The 27790-nt window shown below is 46.5% G+C and overlaps 1 protein-coding gene across 1 annotated transcript in view; it reads left to right on the top strand.

Annotated features, from left to right (window-relative positions):
• Window positions 1-26279, top strand: part of ABTB1 (ankyrin repeat and BTB domain containing 1) — a 49062-nt gene extending 22783 nt beyond the window's left edge. The window contains exons 8-12 of the mRNA XM_040358977.1: window positions 696-811; window positions 15819-15917; window positions 18657-18824; window positions 23425-23625; window positions 25940-26279. Of these exons, the coding sequence (XP_040214911.1) occupies window positions 696-811; window positions 15819-15917; window positions 18657-18824; window positions 23425-23625; window positions 25940-26146 (791 nt within the window). The 3' untranslated portion in view covers window positions 26147-26279. The remainder of the gene's footprint in view (window positions 1-695; window positions 812-15818; window positions 15918-18656; window positions 18825-23424; window positions 23626-25939) is intronic.
• Window positions 26280-27790: the final 1511 nt, after the last annotated feature.

Genomic DNA, 27790 nt, shown 5'->3' with positions numbered 1-27790 from the left:
TGAGTATAAATTACACACGGGTGGATTCTATTTTACTAATCAGGTGACTTCTGAAGGCAATTGGTTCCACTAGATTTTACTTGGGGGTACCAGAATAAAGTGGGCTGAATACAAATGCCCGCCACACTTTTTCAGTTGTTCATTTGTAAACGGTTTTGAAAACCATTTATCACTTTCCTTCCACTTTGTGTTGGTCTATCACATAAAGTACATTTACGTTTTTTGGTTGTAACATTACAAAATGTGGACAATTTCAAGGGGTATGCATACTTTTTCAAGGCACTGTACATGCACGGCCTGCAGTGAGTGGGATCCCCTAGACAGCATTGTGTCAGTTTTATAAACTCCTTGCAGGTAGTGCCTTGGTCGGGTCGAATCCCAACCACGGCACTATGTGCACTGAGTTTGCATGTTCTCCCTGTACCTGTGTGGGTTTCCTCCTACGCTCCAAAGACCCTCTGGTAGGTAATTGGCTTCTGCCTAAACTGGTCCTAGCATGTGTATGTATGAATTTGAGTTAGGGACTTTTGATTGTAAGCTCCTTGAGGGCAGGGAATGATGTGAATGTAAAATATATGTGTAAAGCGCTGTGTAAATTGATGGCCCTATATAAGTGCCTGTAATAAATAAAATGCATCACAGAGTCATGCAAAATGAAAAGGAAAAATTAAAGTGAAGTTGTGTTCCCTCCGCAGTGTCTTCCAAGCCGGGAACTTGTGTAAAAGTTCTGACTGCGGAACCGTCTGGGAACGGACGTCTGCAGGAAGATTTGGCGATGTTGGCAGACTGCGCGGTGCCAGCTGAGCTACGGGTGAGTGTCTATGATCTATGACTTTTCCTGTGTTTGTTCCAGCAGAACTTCAGGTAGATGGCCACATATACCACATTTTTTTTTTACTTGGAAAAAAACAACTTTATTAACTGGTTGCCGACCAGCCGCCGCAGTTACACGGCGGCAGGTCGGCTCTCCTGCGCGAGAGCCCGTAGCTCTACGTCGGCAGGGGAAGTGGCCACTAGGGGCGCGCATCCCCCGCTCGCTCCTGATTCCAGCACGCGTGCCCGGCGGTCGCGATCACCGCCGGGCACCCACGATCGCTCGTTGCAGAGCGGGGACCGGGAGCTGTGTGTGTAAACACACAGCTCCCGGTCCTGTCAGGGGAGAAATGCCTGACCGTCTGTTCATACAATGTATGAACAGCGATCAGTCATTTCCCCTAGTGAGTCCACCCCCCCCCCCTACAGTTAGAACACACCCAGGGAACATACTTAATCCCTTCCCCGCCCCCTAGTGTTAACCCCCTTCCCTGCCAGTGGCATTTTTATAGTAATCGATGCATTTTTATAGCACTGATCGCTATAAAAATTAAAATGGTCCCCAAAATGTGTCAAAAGTGTCCGAAGTGTCCGCCATAATGTCGCAGTACCGAAAAAAAATCTCTGATCACCGCCATTACTAGTAAAAAAAAAAAAATATTAATAAAAATGCCATAAAACTACCCCCTATTTTGTAAACGCTATAACTTTTGCGCAAACCAATCAATAAACGCTTATTGCGATTTTTTTATACGAAAAATATGTAGAATACGCATCGGCCTAAACTGAGGAAAAAAAAATTTTTTTTTTTTATATATTTTTGGGGGATATTTATTATAGCAAAATGTAAAAAATATTCATTTTTTTTTTTTAAAATTGTCGCTCTATTTTTGTTTATAGCACAAAAACTAAAAACCGCAGAGGTGATCAAATACCACCAAAAGAAAGCTCTGTTTGTGGGGAAATAATGGCGCCAATTTTGTTTGGAAGCAACGTCGCACGACCACGCAATTGTCGGTTAAAGCGACGCAGTGCCGAATCACAAAAAGTGCTCTGGTCTTTGACCAGCAATATGGTCCGGTGGTTAATTTAAAGCACATAGTACAAGTCAGTCAAGCACATTCGTCAATAAAAATACAGTTTCATATGGTGAAATGCGTGCTCATATGGTTTACCTAGATACCGCTAGTTATACATTCCCATGTTCACGAGGACAAAAGGAGCATTTTAATGTAGAACAACCTCCGGGCAAGGCATAATCGGACACGCGTTTCTCCATCCTCTAGCCATCTGTCCCAAACCTTGGAATACTTTAGTGTGGAGCCCCTGTGTGTGTAAATCAGCTTCTTGAAAGGCAAAGTGTCATTAACAGCCTTTTTCCACATCTGTAGAGTGGGGGGCAAATCCTGCATCCATCTCTGGGCGATCACTTTACGAGCTAAAAATAATGTTTCTAATATGAAAATTGTGTGGTATTTATCCACCTCAACGTCAGGCAACAGCCCCAGAATACACAACTTGCGTCCAGTAAGTCTGAATATTTGGACAACTCCAAATGAGATGGTAAAACGTGCCAATCGTGGACTGACAGACGACAGGTCGGATTAGGTGTGTGTTGGAATTTGGCCACATATACCACATTTCTTTATCGTACATCACGGGACACAGAGCGGCATTCATTACTATATGGGTTATATGGAGTACCTTCAGGTGTAGACACTGGCAATCTCAAACAGGAAATGCCCCTCCCTATATAACCCCCTCCCATAGGAGGAGTACCTCAGTTTTTCCGCCAGTGTCTTAGGTGTTAGTCATGGTTTAGCTTGCCTCCACATCCTTGGGATTAGGTGAGCTAACCGGTTCTGTCCAAAAAAGCCTCAGCGCTAAAGTGGTCAGTAACCGGACCCCAAACCCTTGGGGTATAGCCCATAATGCTTTTCTTTTTAGAGAGCTGGACCCTGGGCCCAGAACTTAGAAACCTTTGGGTGCCTAATGTTTCTGTTGCCAGAGTGCTATATGGGCCCAGGACAGTGGATCCTTCATAGGAACCCAGGGCCTGAAGGTCTAGACATCCCCACCGAGATGGGGGAAGATTGGGCCTCTTGCTTGGCAAAGTCCTGCGGCATGGAGCAGGTAAGTGAGGGGAAAACTTGCGGAACTTGGTTCTTAGCAGGTTTTTTCTGGGGGGTCACAGGGGACATGCCTAAAGTTATGCACTGCATCTGGCAAACTAGTCACATATCATAAAGATAGGATGGCTCTATATGTATTATTCCCCATAAGATGTGACCTCCCTTGTAGTGTTGGAAAAGCATTGAGTGGGGCCTGTGTGATATAAAAGTATATGTGTGTGTCAGAGAGCTGTGCTTACCTGCAAGCCTCCAGGCGATGCTCCATTCAGTCTTCCTCCTCACGGCCTGCAAAGCAGGCAAAACGCCGACCTCTGGAGCAGAGAGGTCCCTTCCTCCCAACCCCACCCCCCCCCCTGTCGGGAGGGGCATTTCCTGTTTGAGATTGCTGGGGGGGAAGGGCGGGTCAGTGGCTTAAGGAAGGGGCGGCCCTTCCTTGTTTGTTCCATATAGCTCATTCAATACTTTGGAACTGAGGAGGAAAGACCAGAACGGCAAGCACGGGGCGCCGAGGACACACAGTGGCCAGAAAGAATATTGCAGTCTTCAGAAAGACTGTTTTCAAGCCTAGAAATAGGCTGTTTCTTTTCCATCTCATAGTTTTTCTTGCAATACTACTCAGGGGGACAGAATGTTTTTTCTTTCCTAGATTTGAAAAAAAAAAAAAAAAAAAAAGATTTTTTTTAAAAAAAAAAAAAAAAAAAAAAAAAGTGTCATCTAGGGGAGAGGAAGCATTTTTTATCCCCCAAACAGGTGTTTGGGCATTTAACTATTTATAAGTCCCAGGTACCAATAAGTAGCAGGTGTACCTCGGTATTGTACCATGGCATCAAAAAACAAGGGTACAAGAGGTGGGGATTCCCCCAGAGAGTCTGAGGTCTCGGACAATGCTATGCCGCTGCTTTCCCCACAGGGAGCCTTGGGGCCATCGGGATCTGGGGCTGGAGCTGACGCGGGTCAGTCCAACCCTAAGATGGTCACGGAGGAGGTATTACTCACCTCTTTAAAAGAGATGCAGAAAAGCATGGGTAAAATGATAGCCGCAGCTATGCGGGGCAGTAAGCGGAATAAATCTCCGTCGCCCGAGCGCGGACCCTCAGAAGAGGAGGTCCTTTCCTCAGGGGAATTGGACGACCTCTTGGACAAGGACCAAGTAGGTTCAGGGATCGAAGATCCGGATACAGAGGAGTCTGGGGCAGTCTCCCTGAGGGAGAGCTGGTGGATTCAAGGATTGTCGGACTTGGTCCATAGGGCATTCAACTTGCCAGTACCAGATCTCCAGGTATCGACGGTTTCAGCTTTGGGCTCACTGAGGGCGCCTCAAAGCAATGCTGTGTTTCCGATCCATCCTCTATTAGAGGGAGTTTTGTTCCAAGATTGGAACAAGCCAGATAAGATCTTCTTACCACCTAAGAAGTTCTCTGTCCTATATCCTATGGAAGAAAAATTTTCCAAAAGATGGGCTACTCCTGCAGTGGACGCAGCCATCTCATGTGTTAACAAATCGTTAACATGCCCTGTAGAAAACATACAGGTGTTCAAGGATCCAGTTGATAAGCGCTTGGAAGCACTACTTAAGAACTCCTTCACTACTGCAGGGGCAGTAGTACAGCCAGCTGTGGCTGCGATTGGGGTCGCTCAAGCATTATCGGATCAATTTAAGCAGATGCTTAAACTTATTCCTGCCCAGCAGGCAGAAGAATTTTCGGATGTCCCTAAGGCCATATGTTTTACGGTAGACGCAATCAAGGATTCTATCCAGCAAGCGTCACGTTTATCGTTATCCCTTATCCATATGAGAAGACTCTTATGGTTAAAAAGCTGGGAGGCTGAGCCCCCATGCAAGAAGCTCCTGGTAGGGTTCCCCTTCCATGGAGGACGACTCTTCGGAGAAGACCTAGATAAATACATTCAGACCATTTCAAACGGCAAGAGTACTCTCTTGCCAACTAAGAAGAAGGTTCAGGGGCCTGCGTTTAAACGACAGTATTCCCCTGGGCAGGGGCCCTCTAATGCCAAGCAGTATCGACGGCCTCCTGCAAAAGCAAACTTCGGCTTCAACAGCAAATCACAAGGACAGGCTGTTAGAGGCAAAAGGCAGTGGTTTCGCAAACCAGCAAAACCAGCCCCCAAGCCAACCTTATGAAGGGGCGCCCCCACCCACGAAGGTGGGGGGAAGGCTGCGACTCTTTTCAGAGATTTGGGAAGCCAGCATTCCCGACGAGTGGGTACGGTCTTCCGTGGCCACAGGCTACAAATTAGATTTCCTAAGGTTTCCTCCTCCTCATTTCCAGGAGTCGAGGATTCCAAACGATCCGCCTCGGATTCCGGCCAGTCCTGGAACAGGGGCTGGGTTTCTACTCCAACCTATTTATCATCCCCAATGGAGATGTCAGGCCAATTTTGGACCTAAAGATGGTAAATGCATATCTAAAGATCCGCTCATTTCGGATGGAATCCGTGCGGTCAGCAGCTGCCACACTCCAGAAGGACGACTTCATGGCGTCCATAGACATAAAGGATGCCTACCTTCATGTTCCAATTTATCAGCCACATCAAAGATATCTACGCTTCATGGTGGCTTCGCGTCACTTCCAATTCGTGGCGCTTCCCTTCGGGTTGGCTACGGCCCCCCGGGTGTTCACGAAGGTCCTAGCTCCGATCCTAGCCAAGCTAAGGATCCAAGGGGTCACGATCCTAGCATACCTGGACGACCTCCTAGTCATAGACCACTCGTCTCCCGGCTTGGAGCGAGCAGTGGCCCTCACGGTCCAATACCTCGAGAGGTTCGGCTGGGTCCTAAATCGAGAAAAGTCAGCTTTCCAGCCCACAAGGCAGTTGGAATATCTCGGCATGAGATTAGACACAGAACAACAAGGAGTGTTCCTACCTCTGAGGAAGGTAAAAGCCATCAAGGAATTAATCCTACTGGTTCTAAGCAAGAAAGAACCGACTATTCGCCTATGTATGAGGTTACTAGGCAAGATGGTGGCCACGTTCGAGGCGGTACCATACGCCCAGAGCCACACTCGCATCCTACAGGCAGCCATCCTGTCAGCATGGAGCAGAAGGCCACAGGCCTTGGATATCCCGTTGCCGCTCTTATCAAGAGTCCGACAAAGTCTGTGTTGGTGGTTAGACCCTCAGAATCTACTGAAGGGGAAGTCTTTCAGCCCAGTGGCTTGGAAGATAGTGACCACAGACGCCAGCCTGACGGGCTGGGGAGCAATTTTGGATGGTTGCACTCGCCAAGGTACTTGGGCAAAGCCAGAGAAGCAGTTGCCCATCAACATCTTGGAGCTCAGAGCTGCTCGACTAGCCCTCAGGGCTTGGACGTCAAAATTGCAGGGGTTCCCGGTGAGAATTCAATCAGACAATGCCACGGCCGTGGCATACATAAATCACCAAGGGGGAACCAGGAGTCAAGCCGCTCAGAGAGAGGTGAGCTTGATTCTCCTATGGGCAGAGGCGCATGTGCCCTGCATATCGGCAATATTCATTCCAGGAGTGGACAACTTTCAGGCGGACTTCTTAAGCCGCCAGACTCTATGGCCGGGGGAATGGTCTCTGCATCCACAAGTCTTTCAAGCACTCTGCCAAAGATGGGGAGTGCCGGACGTGGATATCATGGCATCGAGACTCAACAAGAAACTAGACAGGTTCATATCCCGCTCAAGGGATCCGATGGCCTGCGGAACCGATGCGTTGGTTTGCCCTTGGCATCAGTTCAAACTTCTTTATGCGTTTCCCCCGCTCCAGTTACTACCCCGCCTGCTGCGCAGGATCCGGGTGGAACACATACCAGTCATCCTGGTAGCTCCAGCATGGCCCAGAAGGGCATGGTACTCACTCATCCTAAAGATGGTAGTGGGAGACCCTTGGACTCTTCCTCTACGGCCAGACCTGCTATCGCAAGGTCCGATCCTCCACCCTGCCTTACGGCATCTAAATTTGACGGCCTGGAAGCTGAATCCCTGATTCTCAGGGGTAGAGGTCTGTCTCAGAAAGTAGTCTCTACCCTAATCAGAGCCAGGAAACCGGTCTCTAGGGTGATTTATTACAGGGTCTGGAAGGCCTATGTAGGCTGGTGTGAGTCCAAGCGATGGCTTTTCTCGCAAATTTACCATCGATAGAGTATTAAGTTTTCTCCAGCTAGGAGTGGATAAAGGATTGGCATTAAGCACAATCAAAGGACAGATTTCTGCTCTGTCAGTGTGGTTTCAGCGGCCGCTGGCCACCCACTCGCTGGTTAAGACCTTCCTTCAAGGGGTCTTACGTATTAGACCTCCAGTTAAATCCCCGCTTTGTCCGTGGGATTTAAATCTTGTTCTGTCAAGTTTACAGAAACAACCGTTTGAGCCGTTGGCTGAAATTCCTTTGGTTCTACTGACAAGGAAGTTAGTATTTTTGGTTGCCATAGTTTCCGCAAGAAGAGTTTCGGAGCTAGCGGCCTTATCCTGTAAGGAACCATATCTTGTTTTTCATAAGGACAGGGTCGTTCTCCGCCCTCATCCTTCCTTCCTACCGAAGGTCATATCCAGTTTTCATTTGAACCAGGATTTGGTATTACCATCCTTCTTCCCTAAACCTACTTCCAGAAAGGAAGGGTTGCTGCATACCTTGGATATTGTCAGGGCCATGAAGGCCTATCTTAAAGCTACAAAGAAGATCCGGAAAACAGATGTGCTGTTCATTCTACCGGATGGGCCCAAGAAGGGGCAGGCAGCTGCAAAGTCCACCATTTCTAGGTGGATTAAGCAATTAATCACTCAGGCCTACGGCTTGAAAGGGTTGCCTCCTCCAGTATCATTAAAGGCTCATTCTACTAGAGCCATGGGCGCCTCCTGGGCAGCACACCACCAGATCTCTATGGCTCAAGTTTGCAAGGCGGCAACCTGGTCTTCTGTCCACACGTTTACAAAATTCTACAAGTTGGACGTAAGAAGGAATACTGATACTGCCTTCGGGCAGGCAGTGCTGCAGGCTGCAGTTTGAGACCCTCGGATTCCGGGGGCTCCTCTTTTTTGAGTTAAATTTTAAATTTAACTCAATTTTTCTCAACTAAGTTGGATTTATTATGATTTGAGTATATCTCTAAATTAAATCCTTTTGTCTTGGAGATGTTCTCCCTCCCCTCATTGTAAGCATTGCTTTGGGACATCCCATATAGTAATGAATGCCGCTCTGTGTCCCGTGATGTACGATAAAGAAAAAGAGATTTTTAATACAGCTTACCTGTAAAATCTTTTTCTTGGAGTACATCACGGGACACAGAGCTCCCACCCCTCTTTTTTGAGGACCATTTTGGGAGGCATACTGCTTGCTACAAAACTGAGGTACTCCTCCTATGGGAGGGGGTTATATAGGGAGGGGCATTTCCTGTTTGAGATTGCCAGTGTCTACACCTGAAGGTACTCCATATAACCCATATAGTAATGAATGCCGCTCTGTGTCCCGTGATGTACTCCAAGAAAAAGATTTTACAGGTAAGCTGTATTAAAAATCTCTTTTTTATGTGACCGGTTTACCTGCAAGTAAATTTTTTTTTAATTTTTTTTTTTTTAAATGTATTTATTTTTTATTCCTAAAGAAGAACTCTAGGTATGGATATTTTTTACATCATTACATTGGACTAGCTTGGAGCAATGTAACCATACCTGTTTGAATCCCTCTAGAACAGTGGTGATTAACTTTCTTGATGTGAGGGGCCTCGAGTGCAGCTGCACATAAGATTCAATGGAGAGCAGACACACAAGATAATATAGTCAAAGACTGTAGACCTGATACACGTGATGGCCGGAGGCTGTAGACATGATACAAGTGATGGCCGGAGGCTGTAGACATGATACAAGTGATGGCCGGAGGCTGTAGACATGATACAAGTGATGGCCGGAGGCTGTAGACATGATACAAGTGATGGCCGGAGGCTGTAGACATGATACAAGTGATGGCCGGAGGCTGTAGACATGATACAAGTGATGGCCGGAGGCTGTAGACATGATACAAGTGACTGGAGACACGGTGCACAAGATGGTCGGAGACTGTGAATATGCTATAGGAGGTTTTGCAGATTGGGGAGACTTCAGGAGACAGTCATAGACTGGAGACATTACAAGACACTGCTAGAAATCACTGCTATAACAAAGCAACGGGGAAATGCAGATCAGTGTCTGCAGGGGTCCAAGGGCCATAGGTTGGGCACCAGGGGCCGGATTCAGAAAGAAGATAAGGGTAATTTAAAATGTGCGCCGTTGCATCTTTACGCCGATTCACAAAGCTAGATATGCCTGAAAACATGGCTTCAGCCGACCAACGTAATTTCCTAACGCCGGCGTATCGTGGTCGCATAGTTACACTGGACGCATTCGGCGTTCCCATTAAAAATATGCAAATGAGTAAGATACGCCGATTTACAAACGTGGTTGCGCCCAGCGTATCAATATACGTAGTTTACGTAAGGCGTCTGACCGGCGTAAAGTTACCCCTGCTATATGAGGCGCAGCCAATGTTAAGTATGGACGTTGGAACAGCGTAGAATTTTACACGTTTTACGTCGTTTGCGTAAGTCGTCCGTGAATGGGGCTGTGCATAGGTTACGTTCATGTCGACTAAGCATTGAGCCGGCGTAATTTACGGAGACAATTCGACGTGATACTGGGCATGGGCCGTTCGTTAAGCGCTTCATTTACGTGGGGTCACGAGTCATTAACATACAACACGCCCACTACCAGCCTAGTTTGAATTGGGCGGGCTTACGCCGGCCCATTTACACTACGCCGCCGTAACTTAAAGTGCAAGTTCTTTGTGAATATGGGACCTGCCGCTCTAAGTTACGGCGGCGTAGTGTATCTGAGATGCGCTACGCCCGCCTAAAGATGGGCATTTCTTTCTGAATCCGGCCCCAGGTCTCTAAAAGCTGGAAATCGCTGTATAGACATCACTACTCTGGTGATCTCCACTAGTTTGTGGGTCCCATGCAGAGTGTCTACCTTACTGCATTTTAAACGCAGGAAATCGACCACTGGGCACGGGCGCCGTTCAGACACTGCTTTGCATTGTTTGACTAAATGCAATGCGTTCTCTAATTGGAAGACGTGGATAGTGTGATGTAACTGCCTTGCCTCTCCACCTCTTCCAATCGGAGATCAGAGGGTACCCTTTCTGTGACAGAACAGTTGAGTTTGGTCACAAAAGGGGTGCCCTCGCTGGGGTTTTCTGCATGCCTTCTCCGATGCTACAAAACACCATAACTTTATTCGGCTTCTTGGCTTACTCTTGCAGTGCTGCTCCTCTGTCTCCCAGGCTTGTGGCCTCTGTCTGTGACACCATAGAATACACCTTTTGGCTGCTCTCTAGCAGCCTCATGGACTTCTCGGGAGAGGGGAGCCTTGAACTATGGTCACATCTCTAACAAAAGCCTTCCACACACCTGAGCAATTTATGTACTGGTTGTCTGCAAAACCAGAACCCAGGATTGAAGACTTAATTTTTCCACAAGCCTCTGGGCTCCAGGACTCACGCTGGGTTTTACCAGTCTCCTAAAATCCAGGTTCCTCCTGTATGACCTCCAAATGACTTGAAAGCAATTTGAAACCCCTTAACCTGCATGGATGAGAACCCTGGATGACACTTGACCTTTGTCTCTTTGCGGTAAAAGCAAGGAAGCATTAAAAATGTCTGTAGCGTATTGGTGTGCTTTACTAAACAAAATTCGCTTTAGATACAATTGTAGGGGGAAAAAACAATTCAAGACCATTTACAAAATATATCTACAACTTGCGCAAGCTATCTATCCTTCGTAGTAAAAAAGCATGTACAAAGTATGTGATGGACCTACACCAAACAGTTACTTCACTTGGTTCTTCCTGGTGATGGTGTTTTCTTCCTATTATCCAGGATAAATAAAATTTGATCCTAGGCTTCCCTATTTATAGCTAATGAACTTGTTGGACTGGTTCATGAAGCTCGGGACAGGAAGTGATGCAGGAAGTAGGGGGGGGGGGATGGGCTGAACACAACCATGTGCTCAAGACAAAGCAGCAGCACTAGAAGTTGTCTTGCAGTCTTGAGAATCCTTGGAATCCTTGGAATCTTGCAAGACAACTTCTAGTGCTGCTGCTTTGTCTTGAACACATGGTTGTGTCCAACCCATTTTCCCTCCCCCTACTTCCTGCCTACATCACTTCCTGTCCTGAGCTTCATGAACCAGTCCAACAAGTTCATTAGCACATAAATAGTGGGAAACCCAGCTTCTACTTGCTATTTTAGTGATTTTTATAGCTCCCCCTATTCATATGCTAATGAACTTGTTGGACCGGTTCATGAAGCTCAGGACACAAAGTGATGTAGTCAGGAAGTAGGGGGAGGGAAAATGGCTTGGACACAACCAATGTGCTCAAGACAAAGCCGCAGCACTAGAAGTTGTCTTGCAGGACTCAAAGGAGCAGTCTTCTCAAGACTGCAAGACAACATCTGCTTTGTCTTGAGCACATGGTTGTATCCAAGCCATTTTTCCCTCCCTATTCTTCCTGCCTACATCACTTCCTGTCCTGAGGTTACTGAACCAGTCCAACAAGTTCATTAGCATATGAATAAGGAAAGCCCAGCTTCTACTTATATTTTCTATAAAAATCACAAATGGCTATAGCGACAGTAATCACATAATGAATGGTCTTGTAGCACACTGCACAAAGAGAAGGTGTGTTGTGCTAATGCATAGTAAAGTGTTTTACCATGTGTTGCCACAAGACTCAAGTGTGAATGGCTTCCCAATCAGCTTGACACTAGACAATCAATATGCCGGTGTGTGTGTGTGTGTGTGTGTGTGTGTGTGTGTGTGTGTGTGTGTTTTTTTTTTTTTTTTTTATATATTTTAGATCTAGATATGTGGCAGTGAAAAGGTTAACCAATACACTGAGTCTTAGGGATGACATTGCGGTAAATGGACAAGCGTCTGGCTGTGCGTGTAGGCGGAGGACACAGCCTGAACCTGTTCTCTGCCTGGATTTCACGCTGTCTGCCGCTTGTGTCCAGCGTACTCTAAAGAATGGCCTTTAATCCCATTTGTAGGTTAAACGAGAAACAGAAACGCTGTATTTTTCGATTTCTCTGGGATTTCTGCAATTACAGAATAGGAGGCATTTTACCGCCACATGAAAGGGATTGACAGGAGCTATTAATGTCTTAGCAGGCCTCGGCTGCCCTCTCCCTCCTGCCTTCCAAATATAACTCCTCTCTGGGAACAGAATGTATTTGCCATGGTGATCCGGAGGTCTGGGTGTTCATTGATGTGGACAGACCAGCCTGTGGAAGGTCAAATCTGTAAACCGTCAATATTGGAAAAATGACAGCCTTTCTTATAGCAACCTGTTGTATTCATGTTTTGCCACTTCCTTTTCAAACATTGTATTTGTTTAATGAGAAGGGGTTTTATTCAGGATAACCTTTTTGATTTATGCTTGGGTTTTCTCTTGCAATCGGGGGTCAGTAAAAACATGTAGTTGAGCCTTGTTTTTACCACCCGTGATCTCTCCCCCCTAATCTGCAAACCTTTTGTATTGTGGTTGAGCTACACTTTTACCATATTGAGTTCTGCAGTTCGACGATTTCGAAGAATTTTGAGAGGGAAGAAATCTCCAACCCAGCCTCCTGGTCTTGCAGAATACCAGCTGAGTGTGCAGGTGCGCATAGCCCTTATAATGAAGGACCACTCATTCTAAGGAAGGGGCACTATTCCCCCCCCCCCCCCCAACACTAAGGAAGGGGCACTATTCCTCCCACTGACACGAACGATGGGGCACTATTCCTCCCACTGATGGGGCTCTGTTCTTCCCAGTGACACCAACAATGGGGTACAATTCCTACCAACGATGGGGTACAATTCCTCTCGCTGACACGATACTCAAACTGATGCTAGGACATTTTCTACTCGCGATGGCCACAGTCTAGGCCAGGGATATGCAATTAGCGGACCTCCAGCTGTTGCAAAACTACAAGTCCCATCATGCCTCTGCCTCTGGGTGTCATGCTTGTGGCTGTGAGAGTCTTGCTATGCCTCATGGAACTTGTAGTTTTGCAACAGCTGGAGGTCCGCTAATTGCCTATCCCTGGTCTAGGCAGTAAAGTCTGAAGGACCATAAAATGCTCCAGTGGCGGCCCGTGCATTAAAGCGGAGCTCTGCTTAAAAAAAAATATTAAAAGCCAGCAGCTACAAATACTGCAGCTGCTGACTTTTAATATTAGGACACTTACCTGTCCTGGAGTCCAGCGCCGTCCGCAGCAGAGGATGAGCAATCGCTCGTCACTCTGCTGCCCCCCCATCTTCGGTGAGGGAACCAGGAAGCGAAGCGCTCCGGCTTCACTGCCCGGTTCCCTACGGCGCGAGTCGCGCTGCGAGTGACGATTGACTCCCGCTGTGTACTGGGAGCGAGTGTTCCCAGAATACAACGGGGGGGGGGGACAGGAGGTGACATCATGCCCGCAGTCTGCCCGAGACAGTGTGGCCGGAAGTGGGTGCAAATACCTGTCTTTAGACAGGTATCTGCACCCCCCTCCCCCCTGAAAGGTGTCAAATGTGACACCGGAGGGGGGGAGGGTTCCGATCAGCGGGAGTTCCACTTTAGGGTGTAGCTCCGCTTTAAGTGCGCTGCCCCCTTTGTCCTTGCCACCCCGATTTTCAGGTGTCCGGCCCCTTTTTGGAACACCGGGCACCTGAATTACAGTGGTGGGGGTGTATTTTTCGAGCACCCGATTTAGAGCATCTAATAGGCTTCAAAATAGGGTGATCTCGGAGCGCAGAGCATTGCATGGTGTTGGAATAGCAATTAAATATTTGCTTTTTTTTTTTTTTAACACTGAAGTATCGGGAAGTATGTTTTCCTGATTGGCTGAAATGTTAGGCGATTCTATTGGACGCCTAGGAGGAGGGAAGGAGACGCACGGAGCAAGATGCCTGCCGCAGCCTGTCCCTCTTCCTGATGTCCTGATGATCCCGCTGATCGGGTAAGTCTTGGTAGACTGGCAAACCGCGGGTAGGGGGGGGGGGGTTTTAGTGGTTGTTTGCCGCCCCCCCACTCAAAAAACAATATAGTTTCTGCAGGTCCTATGAGTTTAGCGATGACTCGGTTGCAGCATTTGAATGCACTTTGCACTTCTCATTCCGCCTGCTCAATTACCTGTTAAGCGGTGCCTCTATGTTATATAGAGCCACCTTTTTCTATTTTTAATCAAACAAAATACAAAAAAAAATAATTAAAGCCCATTTTCCCTAAATTGCCTGTGCGATTACAGCGGCATTGTTGTGTGTGTATAATACTTCTGTCACGTTTCAAGGAAAGTCACACAAGTTAATAGCGTTGTCGGTAATTATGCTGTTCATCGTTATAAATGCACTTCAGACCTAATGCTTCCATTTTCCTGTCACTTCCAAATGGCGGGGATAAAGGTTTGTTATATCTGGGAATATAGAATGTTTTTCTCCTCGCTCACGCACACAAGACATGTTTTCATTGTTATTCTCTCTCCATTTACCGAGCTCTAATTTTAGTTGTTATCGTGTATTGGTGGCGTGCAGCATCTGCACTGTTTATGTAATCCTTTTTTTTGTGGTTTTCACGTGTATGCATTGGCCGTCCAATCGGATCTTTAGCTGCCTTTTTTTCTTTTTTAACCACATAGTTTTCTATTTTGAATAGATATTTTATGGTTCAGATTAAGTTTTAAACATACAGAATCCAAGTACAAATATAAAATAAAAATATTTTTGAGACTGCATGACACCTGACCCCTCTGGACAATGCTGGTTTGGCTCTGTGCTGATCACATGCACCCTCCTATACACAATGTTCAGGATTAACCCCGTAGGTTCCACAGTGAGTATAACCAGCATGGTTTACTGCAGTGGTCTCCAAACTGCAGCCCGGGGGCTGGATTGGCCCTTTTCTTGCCTTTATCCGGCCCTCGGAACATTATTCCTCCCATTGATACAAGACACTATTCTACCATCTGACACCAAAAATGGGGCACCATTTTTTCCATTGACGCCAACAATGGGGCACTATTCCTCCCTATGATACCAATGATGGGGCACCCCCCCCATACGAAATGTGGCGATGTTTGCGTCCACTGATGCCAGGAAAATGTTCACTCCCGCTGGCCACAATCCGGCCCTCCTTAAAGCGGTTCTCCACCCTAAAGTGGAGTCCCGCTGATCGGAACCCTCCCCCCCTCCGGTGTCACATTTGACACCTTTTCAGGGGGGAGGGGGGTGCAGATACCCGTCTAAAGACAGGTATTTGCACCCACTTCCGGCCACACGCTACGGGCAAAAGACGGGTTTTTCTGACTTCCCGTCTGTCGCCCGTTGTGTGCTGGGAACACTCGGCTCCCAGCACACAGCGTGTGAGCCAATCGGCGGGCGCAGCGCGACTCGCGCATGCGCCGTAGGGAACCGGGCAGTGAAGCCGCAGCGCTTCACTTCCTGGTTCCCTCAGCGTGGATGGCGGGGGGAGCAGCAGAGAGACGAGCGATCGCTCGTGCTCTGCTGCGATCAGCGCTGGACTCCAGGACAGGTAAGTGTCCTAATATTAAAAGTCAGCAGCTGCAGTATTTGTAGCTGCTGGCTTTTAATATTTTTTCACCATGGCACATCCGCTTTAAGTCTGAAGGACAATAAACCGGCCCTTTGTTTAAAAAGTTTGGAGACCCCTGGTTTACTGCATCTACAGACTGATTTTACTGTTGTGGGTTTAGTAACACTTTTTAAGGGTTGTCATCTGTTTTTTTTTTTCTCCTAAACATAAAAATAAAAAAATTCAGTAGTAGTACATTTGTTGTTCTGATTTACCTGACCTCTGTTCTGCTTCCTTTTTCCTATAGGTGGGGTTCGGTGAACTTCCGTTTGATAGCACAGATAATTTCTGCAGTTACCCCGACCTCTGTTTCCAGATCCAGGGTTACAACTTCCTGTGCCACAAAGTAAGAGACTTGATGCAATTTTATTTTCTTCTTGTTGGATAGAAAATCTAATTTGCAGACAAATTGTTGTTGTTGTTACTGGTATTATTACTATTACAGATATTATTGTTACTGATATTATTATCAGTACCGCTTTGACTTTAGAAGAGGGTGGTTGGCCTCAAAAGCTTGTCCTAAAAATATAACTGTTGGTGCAAATAAAAAAAAGTTAATTGTTTTTGTGATGAGATCAAAAGATTTCTTTGCAGAACTAACAAAATGCTTCCAATTGTCTATTTAAAGCGGGAGTTCACCCAATTCCTTTTTTTTTTTCTCTTTTCCCCTTAGATTCCTGCTCGTTGTGTCTAGGGGAATCGGCTATTTGTTTTAAAATATGATCCGTACTTACCCATTTTCGAGATGCGTCTTCTTCCGTCGCTTCCGGGTATGGGTCTTCGGGAGCGGGCGTTCCTTCTTGATTGACAGTCTTCCGAGAGGCTTCCGACGGTCGCATCCATCGCGTCACTCGTAGCCGAAAGAAGCCGAACGTCGGTGCGGCTCTATACTGCGCCTGCGCACCGACGTTCGGCTTCTTTCGGAAAATCGTGACGCGGTGGATGCGACCGTCGGAAGCCTCTCGGAAGACTGTCAATCAAGAAGGAACGCCCAGTCCCGCAGCCCATACCCGGAAGCGGCGGAGAAGATGCATCTCGTAAACGGGTAAGTACGGATCATATTTTAAAACAAATAGCCGATTCCCCTAGACAAAACGAGCATCCATCTAAGGGGAAAATGTGTAAGCTATGGGTGAACCTCCGCTTTAATGCACCAAAGGGGAGCAGATCAGAAAAGTTCCTGTTCTCGATGTTGCTGAATAGGGATGAGCCGAACAATCCCACCCCCTGTTCGGTTCGCACCAGAACCTTCAAACGGACCGACCGTTTGCGCGAACATTTAGAAACCCCATTGACGTCTATGGGTTTCGAACAATCAAATTCAAAAGTGCTCATTTTAAAGCCTAATATTCAAGTTATTGTCGTAAAACGTCTTTGAGAACCTGGTTCTTGCCCCAGGGAACATGTATCAATGGAAAAAAAGTTTTAAAAACGGTCGTTTTTTCAGGAGCAGTGATTTTAATGATGCTTTAAATAAAAAAATAAAAAATAAAATAAAACTTCCTTTAAATATTGTACCTGCTGGGTGTCTATAGTATGCCCGTGAAAGCATCTTTGAGAACCCGGGTCTTGCCCCAGGGAACATGTCACTATCAATGGGGAAAAAAAGTTTTAAAAACTATCGGTTTTTTTTCAGGACTCCTGAAAAAATAACCGTTTTTAAAACTTTTTTTTTTCCATTGATACATGTTCCCTCGGGCAAGACCCGGGTTCTTAACTACTTACCCCCCGGACCATATTGCTGGTCAAAGACCAGAGCACTTTTTGCGATTCGGGACTGCGACGCTTTAACTGACAATTGCGCGGTCGTGCGACGTGGCTCCCAAACAAAATTGGCGTCCTTTTTTTCCCACAAATAGAGCTTTCTTTTGGTGGTATTTGATCACCTCTGCGGTTTTAATTTTTTGCGCCATAAACAAAAATAGAGCGACAATTTTGAAAAAATATAATATTTTTTACATTTTGCTGTAATAAATATCCCCCAAAAATATATAAAAAAAAAAATTTTTCCTTAGTTTAGGCCGATACGTATTCTTCTACATATTTTTCTAAAAAAAAATCGCAATAAGCGTTTATTGATTGGTTTGCGCAAAAGTTATAGCGTTTACAAAATAGGGGGTATTTTTATGGCATTTTTATTAATATATTTTTTTTACTAGTAATGGCGGTGATCAGCGATTTTTTTTTCGGTACTGCGACATTATGGCGGACACTTCGGACACTTTTGACAAATTTTTGGGACCATTGGCATTTTTATAGCGATCAGTGCTATAAAAATGCATTAGATTACTATGAAAATGCCACTGGCAGTGAAGGGGTTAACACTAGGGGGCGGGGAAGGGGTTAAGTATGTCCCTTGTGTGTTCTTACTGTGGGGGGGTGGCCTCACTAGGGGAAACACTGATCTTCTGTTCATACATTGTATGAACAGAAGATCAGCATTTCCCCCGCTGACAGGACCGAGAGCTGTGTGTTTACACACAGCTCCCGGTCCCCGCTCTGTAACGAGCGATCGCGTGTGCCCGGCGGCGATCGCGCCCGCTGGGCACACACACGGGAGTCGGGGGCGAGCGGGGGGCGCGCGCCTCCGGCGGCGCGCACGCGCCCCCTAGTGGCGGCTATACGATAGGACGTATAGCTACGGGCTCTCGCCCAGGAGAGCCGACCTGCCGCCGTATAATGACGGTGGCTGGTCGGCTAGTGGTTAAAGACGTTTTCACAGGCATACTATAGACACCCAGCAGGTACAATATTTAAAAAAATGAAAAATTTAAGCATCATTAAAATTGCGGCTTTAATGTAATGTCTGGTCCCTGCAATATGGATGGAAATCACTGAGAAAAATAGCACAGACACAGACGCTACACACACCACGTAGAAACGTAACTCGAATTTGGCGCGAACGGCCCGTAACGTTCGTAATTCAACGAACGATCGAACATACAATGTTTGAGTCGAACATGAGTTTGACTCGAATACAAAGCTCATCCCTATTTCTGAACAGCTGAAGTGTAGAGGTTGCACATGGCTGCTTTATTTAGCGCAGCAGACGAATTGTTTAATGCCAACATTTCTTACATTGCAGTCGTTTTTCTGCGGCCGGAGCGACTACTTCAAAGCTTTGCTGCAAGATCACTTCTGCGAGAGCCAGGAGCTGCAGAGCCAGCCCAGCATCCCGGTGATCACCCTACACAACATCAACGAGGAGACCTTCACCCGCGTCCTATACTATATCTACAGCGATGACACTGAGGTGAGCACCCCGCAAACGCCATGACCGATTGAATATTACAGTGCCCACCCCCCCCAGAATGTCTGTGTGGGTCTGTAGTGCAGAGTAAAGGAGAGCAGAGGCATTCACCATTGTGCTGCTACTCCTTCATTGTCTAGTTTCAGGGGATGGGTCTTGGGAAGGCAATTTTTATAAGTGTCGTTTTAGTCTGCGGGGAGGTTCAGGACAAAGCTGTGTTGTCTGGTAGATGTTCCTGGATCACACAACTGCTTTAGCATAACTGGAGGTGACGCTGCCATTTTTCACATATTTTAGTTTAGCCATTTAGTCTGGAGTTCATCATTAACGCTAAGGCCCCTTTCGCACTGGGGCGGGGGCTAAAAATAGCGGCGCTATACTGTCGGAATTGCGGCGGTATTTGGCCACTAGCGGTGCGGTTTTAACCCCCGTTAGTGGCCGAAAAAGGGTTAATACCGCCGGTAATGCGCCTCTGGCGGTATAGCCGCAGTTTCCCATTGATTTCAATGGGAATGAGCGGTAAACACACCGCTCCTCTCACCGCTCCAAAGATGCTGCTAGCAGGACTTTTGGAGCGGTCCTGCTAGCGCATCGCTCCGGCTTTCACACTGGAGAAACGGCATCCGCTGTTTAGGGTCAGTTTGCAGGCGCTATTTTTAGCGCAATAGCGCCTGCAAACCGCCCCAGTGTGAAAGGGGCCTATAATAGATGATTGGTTGGTTGTTGGGGGTACAGCATTATTCTCCTTCCTTGGATGCAGTTGTGTTCTAGTTCACACCAGGGCTGTTATAAATCAGGAGGCCCAGGTGACAGAACAATGAACCAAGCCTGACAGGTCGGCTCCAGCCACATGAACAAGCCCCGCCTTCATGCGACCAGAATACCTTATTTATGCCCTGTGTTTGTTTTTTGTTTTTGTTTGTTTTTGTACAATTTTAGTTATAAAAAAAATATAATAACATTTTTAAACTAAAATTGTACAAATAAAAATAAAAAATGTAAACAGCCCTGTGGGGGTTGGTGATATTTAACCACCCCCCCCCCCCCCACAGAGCTGTTTACTTTTTTTTTTTTGGTACAATTTTTAGTTGCATTTATATTTATATATATATATATATATATATATATATATATATATATATATATATATATATATTTTTTTTTAACTAAAGTTGTACAAAAAAAAACACAACATAAATAAATAAGGTATTCAGGTCTCATGAATGAGTGGTTTGTTTGTTTGTTTGTTTATTTTTCTTGGAACTTCTCTTTAAAGGAGGCAGGAGTTTTCTTTTTTATCTGAATGTATTCTATGCATTAAGATAAAAAACCTTCTGTGTGCAGCAGCCTCTCCAGCACCCCTAATACTTTTACCTGAGCCCCATCTCTGTCCAGCGACGTCCACGAGTCCCTCGGCGCCCGAGACTCTCTATACTGATTGGCTAAATGACTTGATTGACAGCTGGGGAGCCAATGGCGCCATCTGCTGTGTCACAGCCAATCGGGGGGGAGAGAGGGGGCGGGGCCGAGCAGCAGCTCTGTGTCTGAATGGACACACGGATTTGCAGCTAGGCTCGGGTGCCCCCATAACAAGCTGCTTTCTGTTGGGCCACTCAACAGGAGGGGAGGGGCCAGGAGCAGTGAAGGGGAGACCCGAGAAGAGGAGGATTCAGGCTGCTCTTTGCAAATCCACTACAACAGACTCAGAGCAGGAAAGTATAACTTGTTTTATTTATTTTTCGAGACCTTTACAATTGGAAAGAGTTAGCCATGGGGGTCAGAGAAAGTGAGGCCCCAGTCACAGAGTGAAACTAGATCAGAGATGAGCACAGAATGGCCTTTTTGGCTGGGTAATGGTGTTACTCTTGGGCAATGATTTTATTTTTAGAAGCGATGGATATAAAAACGGGTTCACATTAATAAGTGGGCTATGCTTTTGATAGACATGCCCAGCAGGGGGCAACAGAGGGTTGCACATAGGTACACTTTGGACCCGTTAGTGGAAACTTCTCCAGTTTCCTAGTTACTTTTGATGTTGTTAAAAAAATAAATAAAAAAAAGCCCCTTTGCTAATTTGTGCAATTTTGTTAACATAACTTTTAGATACGATTACATAGGGTTGCTATTTAATCTTATCTAAAAGTTATGTTAACAAATTGCACATAATGTTCCCCCCCCCCCCCCCCCAAGTGTGCGTAGAAATGTAGGCACAAAAAGGGGAATAACGCGGCCTTAAAATAAAATGCAAGCCTTTACTTTGAGCTTAAAAGTGGTTGTAAACACTCACATGAAGTGACGGACCTCAGGTGATGCACAGAGATGATAACCCCCCCAGTGCCTCCCTTTTTACCCGATCCTAGCATGGACAGGGACAAGCACAGCAGCTCCAGCTGCTGTCTTGAGTCCTCATTGGGTAGATTGATAGCAGCGTCAATCAAATCCAGTGAAATGGGGGCCGGAGCCGAGTCCTGCTGTCTGTGTCAATGGATGCGGCAGCAAGACCCGGGAGCATGCGCGAGTGCCCCCCAGGGAGAGCGGCTCTCCCTGGGGGCACTCGAGATGATGAGGAGCCAGGAGCGCTGCGGGGGGACCCCAGATGAGGAGGATCTGGGCCGCTCTGTGCCAAACCAAATGCACAGAGGAGGCCAGTATAACATGTTTGTTATGAAAAAAAACAAACATTTACAGCTCTTTTTTAAAGTGGAAGTAAAGCCTTTTTGTGGCACTTGTACCTACCGGTAAGCCTATAATGAGACTTGCCAGGGGGTACAGTGAATATCTTTTTAAACGTGCACATTTAGAAGATATTCACACTGCATGCAGCCGGTGACGTCGCCGGGACAGAAAACTCATGCCGTTCCTTCAGAGCTTTTTGCCGCGGTCCGTGACTCCTGCACGCGGAAAATCAGACGGCACGGCGCTGGAGGGCTTTGTTCTATGGTAAGTATTTCAAAATTTGCTAGTATGTGTTGCATACTGGCACATTATGCCTTTACCTTGTAGAGTTAAAAAAAAAAAAAAAAAAGTATAGAATTGGCGCGGTTTACTATCACTTTAATCCGGCCATGGATGGAGCGATTTTTATTTCCTGCAACCACGGGTTGCAGAAAAGAAAATAGCTAGATTTTCCTTGATGGCGAATCCCTCGCATGTAGCCATTGTGTTCTCCCAGCGGGGGGGAAGCCGTCCTAGTGGGAGAGAACAGACAGTGATAGCCGCTGGCAGTAATCGTATAAAAAAATCGGACAGGCTGGTTGTACCCAAGTTGATCAATCGATTTACTTGGATACATTTAGCATGCCCCATATATGGTTTAAAACAGCAGCGGTCCGTCCATAGGGGGCGCTGGAGCGCCGCCCCCTCTGGCTCCGCACCGCCACTGAAAATAACATACATTCATGCATTGCATGAATGTATGTTATTGTTGCCAGCTGCCGCTGGTCTATTCAGGTGGCCGGCCATTGAGCGCCGACCACCTGAATAACGGCAGCTGGTTGGCTGTGCGGAAGTGCCTATCAGAGACAGTGGCTCTGATGGGCTTTCCGAGTACAGCCCTCGTCTCCCGGATGTCTTATCCAGGGAACGTACGGGGTGCGTTCCTTGGATAAGACTGACAACCGTCTCAGCCAATTAGGTTTGCCGATTCTGGTTATCGGTAACCTGATTGGCTGAAGCGTCACCGAGGCGGGAGAAGACATCGAGGGACGTCGGAGGATTAAGGTAAGTGCATTTTACAGGGCACAGCGGCATCAATGGGCACAGTGGCAACAATTAAAGGGCACAGTGGCAACAATTAAAGGGCACAGTGGCAACAATTAAAGGGCACAGTGGCAACAATCAATGGGCACAGTGGCATCAATGGGCACAGTGGCGACAATTAAAGGGCACGTTGGCTGCGTTTGATGGCATGGCACAGCGACTGCGTTTGATGGCATGGCACAGTGACTGCATTTGATGGCATGGCACAGTGGTGCGAATTGATGGCATAGTGACTGCATTTGATGGCATGGCACAGTGGTGCGAATTGATGGCATAGTGACTGCATTTGATGGCATGGCACAGTGGTGACAATTGATGGCACGGTGGCTGCATTTGATGGCATGGCTCAGTGGTGACAATTGATGCCACAGTGGCTGCGTTTGATGGCATGGCACAGTGGCTGCATTTGATGGGCACAGTGAGCACCAGCCGCCACTGGTTTGAAACTCGGCTGAACCCCGCTGAATTTGCCCAGATTTCAGGAACTCGTGGTTAATGTTCTCTCTCTCACGTAGTCTGATTTTTCAAAGTGGCAGCATTTAGAAGTTTCTCACAGCTACCAATCGGATTAAACCCCCCCCCCCCCCTTTTTTTTTTTTTGCTAAAAAGTGATGGCTTTTAATTGACCTTGTTATTTTGAGAGCTCTTGAGAACGATAATTTCTCGAATGTTCCTGTCCTCGGAGGTCATAGCAGGACAAGCGAGTGTTTTGGATGGAGATCAGTACATTTTTCAGGTTTTGTTTTTTTTCCCATAACAATCTCTTATCCTTTGGTCACTTCTTTGACCTTTTGTTCCATGGCCCTTTTTCTGAAGCTCTTGTCTCTGTGTTTGTTTTTTTCAGCTGAGTCCGGAAAACGCATATGAGGTGCTGTGCGTCGCCGACCTGTATCTGCTTCCAGGATTGAAGCGGCTGTGCGGCAAAGTATTGGCACAGATGCTGGACGAGGACAGCGTTATCGGAATTTGGAAGTTGGCAAAACTCTTTCAGTTGACACGCTTGGAAGATCAGTGTACGGAGTACATGGCCCGAATCGTCGAGAAGGTATGGAGCCCGCGCAAAGAGGATTCTTCTCCTACGCAAAGCTTGCTAGCAGAAAAGGGTCTAACCACCCAGAACTAATGCCGCGTACACACGATCATTTTTCAGCATGAAAAAAACGTTGCTTTTAAAAAAACGTCATTTAAAATGATGGTGTGTGGGCTGCACATCGTTTTTCAGGTTCTGAAAAACAAAAATTTTTTTTTTTTTCGAACATGCTGCATTTTTTAACGTCGTTTTAAACTATGACGTTTTTCGGGTTGTCAAAAATGATCATGTGTGGGCTAAAACGACGTAAAAAACCCGCGCATGCTCAGAAGCAAGTTATGAGACGGGAGCGCTCGTTCTGGTAAAACTACCGTTCTGAATAAGGTAAGCACATTCATCGCGCTGTAACAGACAAAAAAGCGCGAATCGTCTTTTACTAACACGGAATCGGCTAAAGCAGCCCAAAGGCGAATGGAACTTTCCCTTTATAGTGCCGTCGTACGTGTTGTACGTCACCGCGCTTTGCTAGATCATTTTTTAAAAACGATGGTGTGTAGGCAACATCGTTTCGTTTTGATGATGAAGTTGGGAAAAACATGCTGAAAAACAACGTTTTCTTTCATACTGAAAAATGATCGTGTGTACGCGGGATTAGATTTCAGTTTTTGGTAGATGCTTCTAAAAAAAAATGGCTGTGTTTGCCAGACTCCCTTTCAGGCAAAGGACTCGTCATAACATTGATTTCTTTCCACAGAGATTGAGGAACGTTTTGTCTGCTGGCCACAGAAAACGCAAAATGCTTCTTTTTTTTCAGTGTAGGCTGGTGTGCATGTAGCCTAATGCCGCGTACACACGATCGGAAATTCCGACAAGAAAACCATGGGCCAGATCCACAAAAGTTACGCTGGCGTATCTATTGATACGCCGCGTAACTGCTAGTTTGCTCCGGCGTATCTTTTGTTTTGTATCCACAAAACAAGATACGCCTGAAGCTGGGCTAGATCCGACTGGCGTACATCTTAGTACGCCGTCGGATCTAAGGTGCATATTTACGCTGGCCGCTAGGTGGCGTTTACGCCGATTTCTGCATCAAGTATGCAAATTAGCTAGATACGCGAATCCACAAACGTACGTCCGGCCGGCGCATTTTTTTTACGTTGTTTCCGTTAGGCTTTTTTCGGCGTAATGTTACCCCTGCTATATGAGGCGTACTCAATGTTAAGTATGGACGTCATTCCCGCGCCGAATTTTGACAATTTTACGTCGTTTGCGTAAGTCGTTCGCGAATAGGGCTTTGCGTATAATTACGTTCACGTAGAAAGCATTGGCTTGTTGCGGGTTAATTTGGAGCATGCGCACTGGGATACCCCGCCGTTCAAAAAAAACGTAATTTACGTCGGGTCAAGACGTATTAACATAAACATAAAACACGCCCCCATCTCATCCATTTGAATTGCGCGCCCTTACGCCAACAAAGTTGCACTACGCAAATTCTTTCAGGATAAGGAAAATACGCTGTAAGTTACGTCGGCGTAGTGTATCAGAGATACGCTACGCCGACGTAACAATGCGCCACGCTACGTGGATCTGGCCCCATGGATTTTTTCTGACGGAATGTTGGCTCAAACTTGTGCTGCATACACATGGACACACAAATGCTGTCGGAAATTCCGACCGTCAAGAATGCGGTGACGTACAAGACGTACGACGAGCCAAGATTAATGAAGTTCAATAGGCAGTTCGGCTCTTCTGCTTGATTCTGAGCATGCATGTTTTTTTTTTGCGCGTCGCAATTGCATACAGACGAGCGGATTTTCCGATTAGAAACTTTTTCCGTGGAAAAAAAGAAATGTTCCTGGACTGCCGCACTCTGATAGGCGATTTATTGAAACAAAATGAACAAAGGATAAACTCCAAAGCTATATAACATCCAAAAATTCATGCAACACTGCAATCAATGGTAGAAAGTGGACAGGGGGGACAAAAAAGCTAACATGTTTCACATCATGGATAGATGCTGCCGTCGGAAAAATAGAGAAACTGCTCTCAATCTTTTGTTAGCGGAAAGTCCGATGGAGCCTACACACGGTCGGAATTTCCGAGAAAAAGCCCACATCTGACTTTTCTTGTCGGAATTTCCGATCGTGTGTACGAGGCATTCGTGTGGATTGGGTCAGGCTAACCCTACAGTATAATTTTTGATTTCCACTGTTGAACCCTCCTGTATGTGGCTGTATAACCTGAAGGTTTAAGCCGTCCTGTATCCCTCAACCGACTCAACTGGATTTTTACGTTAAGTATAAAATGAATATCTTCCTTCTCTTTGTAGCTGGTTGATTCAGAAGAGTTCGCAGCCGCGGTGCGAGAAGATGCCGCTACAGTTGAGGAACGGCAAGAGACGGACTCCATCCCGCTGATTGACGACATTCGCTTCCACATTACCAGCAACGTACAAACCTACAGCGCCATCGAAGAAGCTAACCAGCGATTGGATGCTTTGGAGAATCTGCTGGGGAGTTTGGGATTGGATTGCTGAATGAACTAAGAGCAAATGTTGTGCTGTTTTGTGTGGTTGGAGCCGATCTTGATCTATTGATCACTCCAGATGTAGTGGTATGCTGCGATTTGTAGCAATACAGGCGATTTGAGGTTGGGCTGAGTTAAATGAGGCCTGCTGTTGCTTTTTCTTTTTTTTATAAATTTATGTCAACTCCAGTCAATAATAATTACTCAAAGCACACTCCTATATAGGAATTGTAACATGCTAGAAGATCTTGTGACTACCCTATATAGTTCTTGGCATTGGGAGAGTCATAGGCATCTTGGGGTGCAGTTCTGCAGACTCTGTGCCCTGCCATCTGCCTGTTTTATTTTATTTTTTTATTAGAGACCCGCAGTGGCTCATTTAAATACTTTATTCCTGTCATATGCATTTGCATTCAGAAGGCAAACTTTCTTTACAGATCTTTATTTTTTTTTGTGCAGGCTCCAGTGCGTAAGCCAGTCCATTCTGATCTGCAGCCAGTGGATCTGTGGTACAGTTGAACCTCGGATTACGAGCATAATTCGTTCCAGGAGTACTCGCGTATCAAAGCGAGTTTTCCCATTGAAGTCAATGGAAATGAAAATTGTTACGCATTGACTTCAATGGGATGCAATACCGAATGCGGCCAGAGGTGGTGGGGGAGCACCAGAGAGCACCAAAAATGGCCAAAAAGGCCCGAAGACACTTTAAGTAGATTCAGAGACGTTGGTGTAAACTTGCGGCGGCGTAGCTTAGCGTGTTTAGGCTACGCCGCCGTAAGTTAGCTAGGCAAGTACTTGATTCTCAAAGAACTTGCCTGCTAAGTTACGGCGGCGTAGCCTAAAGCGGGCGGGCGTAAGGGCGCCTAATTCAAATTGTTCTAAGGGGGCGTGTTTTGTGTTAATGGGGCTTGACCTGACGTTTTTGTTAAACCGCGCATGCGCCGGGTGCCTACATTTCCCAGTGTGCATTGCGGCTAAGTACGCCGCACTGGCCTATTGATTTTGACGTGGACGTAAACTACTTAAATCCCTATTCACGGACGACTTGCGCAAACGACGTAAAAGTTTCGAATTTCGACGCGGGAACGGCGGCCATACTTAACATTTGCAACGCCACCTAGGGCCCAGCTCTAACTTTAGGCGGCCTATCTCTAACGTTAACGGCGTAAATGTACTGCGTCGACTGGGCGTACGTTCGTGATTCGGCGTATCTACTGATTTGCATATTCTACGCCGACCGCAATGGAAGCGCCACCTAGCGGCCAGCCTTAATATTGCAACCTAAGATAGGACGGCGCAAGCCGCTCGTATCTTAGATATGTTTAAGCGTATCTCTGTTTGAGAATACACTTAAACATAAGTCGGCGTAGATTCTGAGTTAGGTCGGCTTATCTACTGATAAGCCGGCCTAACTCTTTCTGAATCTACCTATATGGCTCGTTTCCTGCGCCCCCGTACCTCAGGCCAAATGAGGTACTGCAGGCCTATTTTCGGCTCTGCGCGGTTTCTGCGCCCCCGTACCTCAGGCCAAATGAGGTACTGCAGGCCTATTTAGCTTGAATTCTGCTCGTCTTGCGAGTCAGAATTAAAAAAAAAAATTAAAGGTGCTCGCACATCAAAACGCTCTCAAACCAAGTTACTCTTAAACCGAGGT

The sequence above is a fragment of the Rana temporaria genome, chromosome 7 (assembly GCF_905171775.1).
Source record: "Rana temporaria chromosome 7, aRanTem1.1, whole genome shotgun sequence".
Taxonomy (NCBI): domain Eukaryota; kingdom Metazoa; phylum Chordata; class Amphibia; order Anura; family Ranidae; genus Rana; species Rana temporaria.
This window is presented reverse-complemented; position numbering and strand designations above follow the sequence as displayed.